Genomic DNA, 13,405 nt, shown 5'->3' with positions numbered 1-13,405 from the left:
GATTTCTGAATTAATACGCATTTTCTTTTCCTAAGGAATGCCTTATTTGTCAACCACAGCTGTGTAAAACCACTGTAATTTTAAATAATGAGTGGGCAGTGGCTCCTTTGAGATAAATCAGTGACGCAATTTAGAAAGCCAAGGAGGCATTTTCACCCGACTGCAATAGTTTTAAGATCAGGTAAATTTTTGGACCTAAACTATGCCATTTATCTTCCTTTGTAAATTAAGAATTACTTTTAGTTTTACCAAGAAATATTCTACTGGTAGGAACTACAGAATTTTTGAAATTGTTATGCATATTTATGTTTTACTTCTCTAAATATATTACTCATTTGTTTAATTAATTCAGGAATCTACCACACCGTCAACCAACTACAGTAATCCAGAAATATTTTCTGCGTACAGAAGGGGCTTAATCACTAAGCCACACCTTCCTGCAAAGCTTCAGTACTTTTGATTGGTAAAAAGCATTTCTCATTGAAATAATACTGAAGCGGAGCCCAAGCCCTCCTCCATATATATGACTGTTAAGTTAATTAACTTTTCAGGACAAAACGCTGATCACATTCAATGACAAGATATACTGTCGTCTTCAAGACAGCTCCAGCGGTCGCTCTGGTGGTACAACCGTGTATCTTGGGTCAAGCGTAGGTGTGAAATCCTTGAAGTTCTTAGATGCTTCAGTACCAAATACATCTAAAACTTTCCTGTTCATGAGAGCAAACCTGAAAAAGAAGAGACAAGAGAGAGCGAACAGACTATTAATTTACTTCTGAAAAAATTATTTTAAAATATTTTCTTTAAAAAAATTACGAATTTATTTATGAAATGATTAAAATTATTTCACTTCATGAAAGACTTATCCAAATCTTTGAAATACAGGCTTCAGCCTTCACTGTTCAGAGACTACAAGCTTTTAATCTTTTAATCTTGGGCAATAAAGATTTAAAAAAAAGAAAATTGTCAAATCTAATTCATAGTGCTTTGTGTAGACTTACTTTATAAAACATAACTTGTGGAAAGGGGGAAAGGAGAGTGTCCCCTTCAACTTTTAACTTCACAAAGAAAGTCAAAACAAAATACACTACTCTTCTTTCTCACCCCAACCTCGCAAATTCTGGCCATGCCTGCCCAAGGGTGGATACCAATTTCATGGGTGTTACAACCTATTTCAATCTCTTTAGTCTTCAAAATTGTTGAGTGAAAGACCTATGAAACGTCACAAGAATCTGCCTCTATGGAGAGAGTGTCAAAATTACTATTACAGAGATTTAATTCAGGTAAAATAAATGAGCAGAATAGGATTTCTTTTCCCTCCTCTCTTTCAACTAGCAATCTCAGGATTAGCACGAGAGGGAAAAATGCAGCTAAACTTGGACATCTGCACCGACATCATCCCCTCTTGTGTTTGTACAGCCTCAGAGGCTGCCTGCAGGCATCCCAGGAAAAGCTTCCCACTACATCTCGCAATGTATTGTCCCCTCCTGTCCAGCCAAGAGCGTACTGAGCCATGGGGAGGTCGCTGCAGCATGCTCCAGGGACTGCCCTCACATTTCACTTCTATTTTTATAGTCTGGAGAGCTCAGCGTCACGACAAACGTTACCTTTTATAATCCCATCCATAAGCTGATCTACATCACGATTTGGATGCCTTGTTTCTGCCACACAGTACAGCAGTAAAATAACGTACACTTCAGTAAATAGTATTTATAAATCAGTTACAGCATAATCTATTTTAAAAGGTAAGCATTTTAGATCCCCACAGTAAATAAGAGAAAAAATATCCAGTAAGATATTACAGCATAAATTTATGGTTAGAGTCGGTGAAAATTTTTCTTCAGTTTTCCAAGAAAGAAAATTCTTTTCCCAACTGAAATAGATGTCCTATAAAAAAACTATTGAATCTTCAAAATATTCTTAGGAAATACTCTGACATTTCTAGTAATGCTTTTAAACATGTAGTAATGTGTTGTGTATCACTGTACATACTAAATGATTTCTATCTACATATCCCACTGATACCTGAAAGCATTCCACCCTCCAAGTGAACTAAGGATAGAAAAGCCTTCAAGTAAAACACTCATCTGCTAAATAGTCTTAACTAGATTTAAGTCTTTGCTCCTGTCGTCAGACGAAACCTAGCAGCGTCCCTTCAGCAGCAAAGAACTTCAAGCGGACTGGAAAGCATTTGAAAAGCAAAGTAAATACTCAGGAGATTAGCCCATATGTACTCCTACGGCTCTGCTGTTGACAGTGAATGACACAGCAAGTTGAATGTGATCAATGGCGTGTTCAGACAAGCCATGACATACTCCCAGTTACATACCTGCCCTTTGTTAGTCGTAAAAGAAATTTCCAGTATGAAGGTCTCAGGTTCTGAACTTCCATGACGGCCTGCAAGGAGAGTATTCTGTCAAAGCCAGCTGACAGAGTCAGGCAAAAGCTTCACCTGCTACATTATGTTCCCAAAAGCAGTGAAAGGATAGTTATGGAAATATAATATATATTTTTAATTTTATTTTTAAAAAATCATCTCATGATTCATGGACTGAAAGCAGCTGTGACCACCTGCCAAGGTCCAGCACTCTCAGTAGACAAACCACTCGCAGCTGAATCCAATGCTCTATATGACCACCACCAGCGCAGACTGATATTCCCGGAACCGTCTTTCCAAAGTGGTGGCAATTAACTCAGATCTCATTGCAGACAAAGCAACAATAATCCTTACTATTCCTACGTGCATGATTTTGCACTTTTGGATGCCACCTGCTATTTTATCCCCCACTCACGCTGTATTTTGTGATCAACCATTTCTTGTAGTCAGTCATCTCTGTATTCATGCTACGCATCTTAAATAATGTTATATAACCAAAATCCTTATCTTCTCTCTATTCCATTACTTTTCCAGGTCACCTATCAATACAGTGAGTAACAAACATGTCAGCATAGATCCCTTTGCTAACTTCCCCCTCCTTCCTCCCTCTGAAACCTGGTAATTTATTGCCAGTCTTGGGCTCCTTTTCCAACCAGTTATTAAGTAACGAAAAAACCCTTTCCTCTTTTCTCATATTAACTTTATTTGTTAGCCTCATACGATGGTCCTTGCCAATAGTATTTTGGAGATTTCAATGCTGCAGACCTTCAGGCACATCCCAAGCACTAAAATATCAGTTTACTTTGATACTAGAATAAGAAATATTCCCAAATATAGGGGAGCAATGAGGAGGAGGAGTGGAACCGTCCTGTTAAGCACGAGACAGCAGAAGACTGCTTTAGGGGCATTTTATATTTTCTTCAGTGAAGGGTACAAAAAATACATATAGTTATGGAGGTCCAGAAAACATTCAGTGGGATGTTTCAGCAGAAGGTCTATAAAAGGAGAGATGTAGTGGAATAGTAGAGCAATTTGAGTACCACTGAAAAGAAGCTTTTCCAGCTGATGCAGCCGATAAAAGGACTGAGGGTGAAGGCACGTGATTGACTCGGAAAGTGCAAAAGATGATAATTACAAAGTGTTTCAAACACAAAATTTCAGATTTTCTTACTAATTTTTGCAAATCCTTTCAAATAGGCAACTTTAATTCAAGTCAGCTGAAAGTGAAAACTTCCAGCTGATTGAAAAGGCATAAAATATTACAATATATTGTTTGTCTCCTTGAGAAACAGTCTGTTCACGTGCTTATGAAAGCCCATGCAGTTATGTTAATCTCGGGCAATTGAGATCCTTTCCAAAGAACTCAGTGCTTTGTACAATGTAATCAGCATATGAGAAATCTGAGTCCTAGAAATGATCTTCCCACTGTGACACTCAAAAGCAGGATGCAGGAGCCCCGATTCACAGCATTGTGCTGGAATCACCACATCACACTCTCTCTTCTATGTCACTGAATCCCTGTACTCCTCAATTCATTCAACATTTGACTTAAAGTAGAAGAACTTCATATTCTGTCAGAAAACAACATACTTACTGCCTGAAAGCATATCGATGTAGAAATGGCATAGATGATGCTGTCTGCATGAGGAAAATAAGGAACCTTCCCTGCTTCAATGCCTTTGAAGTATATCATCTATAAAAATAAACAAGAAATGCTGAACAAAACAACATAAACAAAGTAAAAGTAGCTTTTTGATTTTTATTTATTTTACCTTTTCTAAGTAACATGTCAACATTACTAACCTATGCTCATATATTTTTGTTTGTGTCCACAAACGTGACACTGATTGAGATAGCTTATAGCAGTTATCCCAGATCAATAGAACAAGAGGCTATTAATGTCTGGAACAGGACCTAGCGATGGCTTGGGTGTTAAAAGGGTAGTATAGATCTTAAAGTTAGAAAAGGGAAAGTCTGCTATGTTAAATTCTTCATTTTAAAAAAGCAAAAGAACAATGCAGTAACTTTTCCAACAAAGTGAATATTCACTGTTCTTAAACAGCTTGAAATCACATACTTTTCTTTCTGAGAAAACATGTAAAGTTTATTTTCCTGAGCACAGCTTGACCTTCCAAAGCAGCACACGCCTCTTTGGTCAGTTACCCTTGGCTTGCGTAAGACAATAAAAGTAGAAAAAAAAATAATAAAAAAAATAAATAAAGGAAAGAAAGAACACATAGCACTTTTCTTATTTCACTGCAGCCACAATGTCTTGAAGTCCAGAGAAAACCATCAGTGATACAAGATAATATTGGGTTTTTACAACTGGTGTTCTAAAAGTCAATATGGATAACTCAGATGTGCTTTTATATAACCAATATGTGAACTACCTTCAGAGCTTGATCTAAGATTACAAGGAGCACGAATAAACAGAAATACCTTCCCTTTTTATGTTTAATTTTATGATTTAAAAAAAAAAGTTCCTTCTTTTTATATTCTTTGAAATGAATTCTGCTCTGGTAATGGGAGTGGATAAATATCACTAAGGAACGAGGCCCTCAAGGTCTGCAGGAGAAAGCTTTGTGATTCGGGGATGATACATAAGAGAACACTCTCAACTTATCCCGGCGGTGCTGCTGGGGAAATAACCATGACTAAGTCCCAATTTTATGGAAAAATCACAGTACGAAATCAAAAGCTAGTTAGCAAAGTATAATCAACATACCCAAACTCTACAAACTTTTTTCTTTTCCTGGGCTCCTAATTTTAATAAGTTCATAGAAATAATCGAAACCTGAAACATAGTAATTAGAACGAAGTTCGTTGCAAAGCTGGGAATTCAATCAGCTTAAGTATACTGACAAACAACTCCAGCTATAGGCTATAACCTAAGCTATTTTGAGTTATCTTAGATTGTTGAATGCCAAAATTAGGGAACAAAGGCAGGAAGTTAAGCTGTAGCTTTTGGCAATAAATCTGCAATTAAGGACTAGGTCTGATTTATGTTTCTGGCAGAATCGGCATTCTTGGAACTTTCAGATTTAAAAAATCTGCAAAAGGTACAAAGCCAAGGGCTAACAGGAGATTAAAAAAATTCATGGAGAATATACATGGAAAACAGTGGACAAAGGACTTTTAAAATGAGTCACAGAAAAGGAAATAAGAAAGAAAAGAGAGCACAGAATGGCACTGCCTCCTGGCACACACGTACTGAAGCACACCACCGCCACACAACTTTGTATCACACTGGAATTGTCTGATGAAGCCTGTGAAGTTCATTTTGTTTTTTTCTGCCTTGAAAAAAATAGATTAAATGAAGGACTCTGTTATGAGGGTAATATCTTACCTCTACTAGTTTGGACACCAGATACATCGAGATAGTAGTACTTTTGTAAAACATCATCGAAATTCCTGCTAGGCACCCTGTAACAATGAGAAAACAAAAGTATTGTTAAGATTGTGATTTACTGTTGCTGTTGAAGTACGTCAGCTCAACAGACACTGCGCAACATTGCGCTTGCTGTTGCTACAGCAAAGTTTAGTGATGTTCCCGTATTGCCCATCAAAATATGGTTTATCTCATTTAAAAAAGAGAGTTTTGAAACCCTGAAATAAATCCATAGTTCAGTGCTCAGGGGCACAGCATCGAATTTCCTCTCTCATCCCACAAGGAAGAGAGAGCTCTGAGGTTCCAATACGTGACAGATGCATAAACAGCAGGGAAGGGCCTGCACCACCACACACAGCAAAAGGGTCCTTCTTCGGATCAGGTGGAGCCCATCCTTTCACATGTGTATCCTGTCACGTATGGAAGAGTCGGGATTTGAACCTCACATCTCTACAGTTGGAAAATAAAGGACAAGTTCACAATTGTGCATACAATAATGTATCGTCCCTGAAGCTGACCGTAAAAACCACACTATTTGATTGAATTTGCCTTACAATTTTAATTGCAACTCTTTTTACTTGAAACACGACTGTCACTTTGACACAACCTTGATGTACACAGTCCTATTTTCACCACAGAAATCTGAAAAGAGAATGTGAGGACAGACAAGAGAAATATTTGCAGACTCCCAACAGAGGCAATATAAACTTCTTGTCATGGACTCACCAGCTACAAGGGCATGAAGCTCATCATCTAGGTTTCGTACCCATCGCAGGAAACAACTAGTACCCTGTAGGTGAAGAGAGAGCAGGATTAGCCCTAGTTATTTCTCTTTCATAACAAATAGACTGGAGCTATTCCTCTATAAGCTAGTAATATAGCACACAGTATGAATTAAGAGTATGGTGTGAAAAACCGCATAATCCACAGTACCTGAAACACTTCAGTGTTTTAATTAAGAGCTTACCACCATTTCTTTCAAAATCAGGGAGCAGATCAATCTAATTTGAATATCAAATTCCAAAGCTAATCTTGAATTCACATCACCTTCATCTGCTGTAGTTGTCTAGACTTTTTCCCATTATAAAGTCCATTATCAACTACAGACCGAACACCTTGAGATTTTTCCACACATCCAATAAATCAGGAATCAGGAAAACACATTAACCTGAAAAGTTAGAACTGCATATGATTAAAAGACACAGTGAAATGCATAATAACCTGTTTGTTGGCACAGACAACAATACACAGCTGTTCAGGCCAGAATGGATGTAAGTAATTGTGGCTTAGGCTGCATTAAAATATATTTCATTTGGATGACTGCAGGTTACCAAATGATCCAGACTGTTCCACATCTGCCACATCCTCGGCACTGGTTTTTTAACTGTTTTGGAAATCCATACTTGGTCTCCAAGTTTTATGCCTGGTACATTTCTGTTTGCTTCTAAATGGTTCAAGATCTGCTTAGTGAGGCCCAATCCTGCTTTGAGATATGTGCGTCGGCCTCTTAATCTATCTAATGTGTGCTTTTCATGGAATCAAAGAACAGTTTATGTTGGAAAGGACCTCTGGAGATCATCTGGTCCAGCCTGAAGCAGGTCTAATTAGAGCAGGTAGCTCAGGAACTTGTCCAGTTGAGTTCTGAGCATCTCCAAGGACGGAGACTACACACGCTCACTGGGCAACCTGTTCCAATATTTGGCCACCCTCACATAAAAATGTTATTTCCTTATATTTCTTTGGAATCTCCCACATTTCAGCTTGTATCCATTGCTTTCATCCTATCACTGCACACCTCCAAGAGGTATAGGTAGCAATAAAACCCGAGTCTTTTTTTCTCCAGCTTAAAACCCAGTTCTCCCATCCTATGAGCCAGTCCTCACATCATCTTGGTGGCCCTCAGGTGAAACCATGCTTGAAAAAGACATTAAAATTAAAAGAAGAAACAAAGTAATAGCTGTGTAAAAAAATGGATCTCACTAGCTACCTTTACATTTTTAGTAAGTACATTCATTGCAAAGCCATTGATACATTGCAATTATGACAGTCAATTTTCCTATTCAAACATGTAAACTAATTTAAAAAAGGAAACCAGGCTACCATGGCCAACTTACTTTCTGCAAAACCATGTTTGCTGACATTAATTAACAGTAAGGGGAACACAAAGTATTAATAGTACAGCTACTGCAATCCTACAACAGCTTTTTGGATGCTTTTAGGGACAAGATGGACTTTTTTAAAAGCAGTCCATAATGCAATTCCTTTGGGTTCAAAATACATGAAGCATTTCTTTTTTTTTTTGGCTGTGGTCCAATCTTTTGGAGTGACTAGAGTCTGCTGCCCTACATGCTTATTTCAAACTGGAAGAAAAATATAATGCATCCCAAATCTGTGTAAGTTATGGAACATAAACAACAAGAGAAAGGAGAATCATAGAATCGTTTAGGTTGGAAAAGACCTCCATGATCATCAAGTCCAACCATTAACCTAACACTGCCATCTCACCACTAAACCATGTCCCTAAGCACCTCGTCTGCCCGGCTTTGAAATACCTTCAGGGATGGGGACTCCACCACTTCCCTGGGCAGCCCATTCCAATGCCTGACAACCCTTTAGGGGAAGAAATTTTTCCCAATGTTCAAACTAAACCTGCCCTGGTGCAACTTGAGGCCATTTCCCCTCGTCCTATCGCCCGTTACCTGGGAAAAAAGACCGACCCCCACCTCACTACAGCCTCCTGTCAGGCAGTTGTAGAGGGCGATCAGGTCTCCCCTCAGCCTCCTCTTCTCCAGACTAAATAACCCCAGTTCCCTCAGCCGCTCCTCGTATGACTTGTGTTCCAGACCCCTCACCAGCTTGGTTGCTCTCCTCTGGACATGTTCCAGCAACGCAACGTCTTTCTTGTAGTGAGGGGCCCAAAACTGAACACAGTATTCAAGGTGACCAGTGCCAAGTACATACTTAATAATCTATAAATAAAGGTCAGATTATGTCACCCTCGTAAAATGAGTATCTACAGAACTTTGCACTTTGCCATCAAAAATTTTAAATTCTGTAACCTGACAAATTCTTGCCTCTCAGTCTGACTGCACGTCAAGTGAAATGCTGTTTTTCTTACAAATAACACCTGTTTTTTTAATTTTCAGTAAGCAATATTTATCCTGAATAACACAGAATTATCTTAACTTTGCAGAGCAAGTGAAGTGTCAGTTAAAAAATGACACGTGTGATTAAGAATATAAAAGTGCAAAAGGCACTTCAGCACTGCACTATACAATATATTCTGTCTTGGGGTGTGTGCTTCGTTACATTCTCTTTTGGCATAAATAAACATAATTTGATTAATTCCAACAAGCAGTATGAACGAATACCCGTTCGCAATCTGTCACTGTATTATGGGGTAGAAGGGTAGATTTCCAAGGGGTAAGTGCAGCGTCTCCCCAGATGATATATGTTCTGCAATCTCCTGCTATTTAGCGTCAAGTAAGTATTCCAGATATCTGAGCCAAAAAAACCTGCAAATGGTTTCTGTCTGGGAAGGCTGCTGCTACTCCAGTCACTACTTGTGTCTGCACTAAAATGGTTTTGTGTAACAGCAAGTCCCTTTGAAATCTGAATTCACTTTCTCTGAAGCACTCCCTATCTCCTGATCTTGATACCATGCTGCAAAATCCATCTGGTTTATTCAGAAATGATAGAAAAAACGCATGGAGTGTGTCCTGGTTTCGGAGAGAGCAGCTGTGTGGTGCTTAGTTGCCTGCCAGGTTAAACCACGACAGAGTGGAAGACTAGTTTTCTATTCACAATTTGATTATTCTATTTCAATTTTGATTATTGCAATACTACAGAATTTGTCGGTGACATGCTGTAGCAAACAGTATCAGTAATAGTAAGCTGCCAGACTTTTTAGGTCTTTGTGATATTCTGAAAAGTGAAATAAAACACATGGCATTTGTCATTGCAGTATGTTTTAAGCTTACTTTATATATACTGACGAAAGATCCCAGAAAAGCTCCAAGTTGGAAATTTTCCTTGTTGTAGAAGAGGGAAAGCAGCCGGGATGGTTCTGTAAACAGATGCCGGAAGGTGGATGGAATCCGAAGGCAACACTGGATCAGGTACCCGATGCTAAACATCCTAATGAAGCCCTAGAGAACAGAAAGAAAGATTTTGTGGTAAGAAACCACAAATTCAGAAAAAGGAAAAGCAAAAACATCCACAGAAGTACTTATTTTTGTCATTGAGCAGTTTAAAACCCATTCTGCACATACTATGTAAAATGCATCCCCATCTTCAAACTGAAGATCAGGGTTTTTTTTTTTCCTGATTCCCCTGTAAAATGGTAAAGGCAATAAAATCATAGACAATTGACCCTTCTTTAATTTCTGTGAATATCTGAAAGGCCTCAAGGGACAAACTCTATTTCTCTTCTGCTCCAAAATTCTGTCCTTTGAATAATCCTGATGACTTCATTTCCAGGTTACTGACCAGCCTTTAACCACAAATGGGTATATAGAGGAAAATAATGTGGTGGAAAAAAAGAGCACTTCTACACTCAAATGTCTGGAGAAAGCACTAAAGGAGGAAAAAGTCCACAAAAAATAAATTTCAGAAAGTGTGAGAATTAGAAAGTGACCCTGGTGGCTTGGCACGTGCTCACGTACTTTCTCTCAACCAAACTGGAGGAGGCTGAGCGATGCCTGCAGCAAGACAAAGGGCGAAACTGGAAGGGAGATTACGTGCAGAGCTACTGAGAAAGGATAACATGGGTTCCAAGGATTTGTTTTTACTACTCCACCTTGGATATAGATCTGTTTTCCTGCACCATGTCACAAAACCACACGGACTTGTTCTTTCCAAATTCTTCTCCCCAGTTTCTTATAACTTCCTCCAAAGCTTCCTATCATTATTCTTACCCCATGGCTGAACTTCTCTAATCATTCTACATAAAATCTATCCATTTTTTGGTTGGAAGATGCCTTATCTGAAAACTATCTGTGCACTCACCATTGGCAAATAAAGCAGGTGCCCAATGCTCATGATTTCTGCAGTTCATTTTTTGGAAGGTACTCAGGGACACCGAGACAATTCAAGTTACAGGGACAACTGGCAGAGGGTTTGACTGAGCAACTTTTCAAACTCAGAAACTCAAAACATTTTTGCCTCCTACGGAACTTTATATCATCATAAAGCTCATAAAATTTTATTGTGGTTAAACATCCAGTAATAAACTCTTCCTGAAGCAATTACTCTCCCTGCTACTCAAGAAGTGGTTTATGAGAATGAAGTGGAAGAAAATATATTGTGTCATCCAATGATCCCGCAGCTATGAAGGAAAAATTGCCACTTCTTCGTCTGCTACTCTTAAAAGTGTGTACATTGTACAGACTGAAAAGCTAACGACCCAGTGTTTTCTGATCGTGTAATGAAAACGCCTACTGAAAGGTATGCGAGGCAGGCAGAGATGTAAATGCACTGTGAATTTTGTGTAGTTAAAATGTCAAAATTAAGATGAACATATATTTGCCCCTAAAATGAAGAGGTACCCTAGTGTGAAGTACATAGCCCTCATCTTTCAACAATATGACATGATTATGACACCATGTAACATTACATAAAAACAAAGTCCTAAAACCAGCAGTTATGAATAAAACCCAAACCAAGAGAACAAACAGTATGGTATGTTCAACATGTTCACCCAGCTGTAGGAAAGGTTACTCTGATGAGGTGAGGAAGACTGCATTAGGAAACACTTAAATTCCAACTGGAAACAAATATATCCATGATTTTACTTTTATGAGTAGCCTACTCAGAAGTGCTGAACTGAAGGATTAAAGCTTAGCTTTGACATGCACCAAACAGCAATAAGTAGTGCACAAAATCTTTCTATTTGGCTCATTAAATCAACTGGGTAAATCCATATCACACTTAGAAGTGGTTTTCAGAGTCACAGAAAGTATTACATCTTATAATCAATGCACAATATTGTAACTTTTCTCTTCCAAAAAAAGACCTCAAATGATAAAGGAGGTAGAAAACAGTAGAGTATACATAGGACACTAAAATAAGCATGAGTGAGCAAAGAAAACTCTGCTAAGAGCCATTTCTCCCCAGAGATTTTGATTTGGGACTCAGATCAGCCAGAAGTAGCAGCACAGTGAACTACATAGCTGCAAAACTCATTGAATTCATCTTTTTTTTTTTCCTTTTGAGAAACAGATTTATTAAAAAGTTAATAATACAGTCAAGATATTGGCTGTAACTCAAATACAGAAAAACACGTGTGTGCACATAAATGGAGTTCAGTAATACCAAAACTCAGTCAGCCTGTTGCAACATACTAGGAACTAGTTAAAATAATTCTTAAAAATAAATTAGTTAAAATATTTAAAATTTGTTCTGGGTATACAGTTGCCCATGTTCCTTCAAGAGACAGAATGCAGAGATCACAATCACCGGAAAGTAATCTTATATTCTTTTTGGTCATCCTAGTCATTAGGTAAGTTATGAGGATGATCTGGTGTCATCCACTGCATCAGCAGAAAAAAAAGGACAACTGCTGGCTGGTGTCTCCTCATTGTAACCAACCAGAGTAAGAAAAGAGGAAAAGCATGGTTTGACTGCTTCTGGTAGCTCTTTTCAACCCAAAGCATTTTAAGTATTAAAAATTTGAAGGGAAGTCTATGAAGTCATGTGGTATGTTATTACTAAATGCTATGTAAAAGCTATCACAGATTATGTCAACTACCTAATGTGTATTTAAATGTGAAGCAGGAGAAAAAGAGCACACGATGACAATTAAAACTCAGATATGACGAGAAGTTCAAGAGTAAGGGAAAATACAGCAGGGAGGGGAAATTTTGGCAATAAGCAGCTCATCAGATCATTATCAGAGCTGAAAGCTCCCATCCAGATATGGAATTACAAAAACATGCTCAAATCACATCAGCTGACAATTATTACTGATCGACTCCAGGAACAGCCATAGAGAGAACTGAAAATGCTTTAAGAATTTTGGATCTTTAAAAATCCAAATACATCAAAACAAAATTTTTCACCCTGTTTTAATTTTAAAAAAAGTCACAGGGAAGGCAGGAAGTTCAAAGATCTGGGTGCCACTTCAGTGATATTTCCCTGATGATATTATTGTAGTCAAGCACAATTTATACTAAAATTTATATAAAAGAGTGTTACAAGAATGAAGTGTAGTTCAAATGCACAACTGGTTTCTCTGAAGAGAGAACAGACTTATAAAATGTCTTTTTTTTAATTATTACTTGAGATCAGGTCAGGACTTAGTTCAGCTCCATTATCAGTTGGTTTTCTTCTACTCTCATCTCCTTTCAAGGGTATGTGAAATGCGAACAAATGATGCTGAATAAACAACTGAAGAGGACAGACCCCTGAATATCCCCTTTTTGTGTAGAGAGAGTAGCGTGGGGATGGTCTTCTGTAATCTGAGGAACTCCCAACCTGGAATCAGATTTGGGTCACTCCAACAGAGTGACTGAACTCCTGTTTCTTGGTCACCCTTCCATTTCCATAGAATCATAGAATCACTTTGGTCAAAAAAGAACTTTAAGATCATCGAGTCCAACCTTTAACCTAACCCTGCCATCCCACCACTAAACCATGTCCCT

At 38.2% G+C, this 13,405-nt stretch overlaps 1 protein-coding gene across 1 annotated transcript in view; it reads right to left on the bottom strand.

The window, feature by feature from the left end:
- Positions 1–271: 271 nt before the first annotated feature.
- Positions 272–13,405, bottom strand: part of TMEM135 (transmembrane protein 135) — a 183,714-nt gene continuing 170,580 nt past the window's right edge. Inside the window, exons 10-15 of the mRNA XM_035896800.1 lie at positions 9,746–9,913; positions 6,492–6,555; positions 5,724–5,800; positions 3,972–4,070; positions 2,330–2,397; positions 272–728 (exon numbers count right to left, since the gene is read on the bottom strand). Coding sequence (XP_035752693.1) covers positions 596–728; positions 2,330–2,397; positions 3,972–4,070; positions 5,724–5,800; positions 6,492–6,555; positions 9,746–9,913 — 609 coding nt within the window. The 3' untranslated portion in view covers positions 272–595. The remainder of the gene's footprint in view (positions 729–2,329; positions 2,398–3,971; positions 4,071–5,723; positions 5,801–6,491; positions 6,556–9,745; positions 9,914–13,405) is intronic.

Source organism: Egretta garzetta, unplaced genomic scaffold (genome assembly GCF_000687185.1).
Source record: "Egretta garzetta isolate BGI_Z169 unplaced genomic scaffold, ASM68718v1 scaffold286, whole genome shotgun sequence".
Classification (NCBI taxonomy): Eukaryota; Metazoa; Chordata; class Aves; order Pelecaniformes; family Ardeidae; genus Egretta; species Egretta garzetta.
Note: the sequence above shows the minus strand (reverse complement) of the source record. Positions and strands in the feature narration are given on the sequence as shown.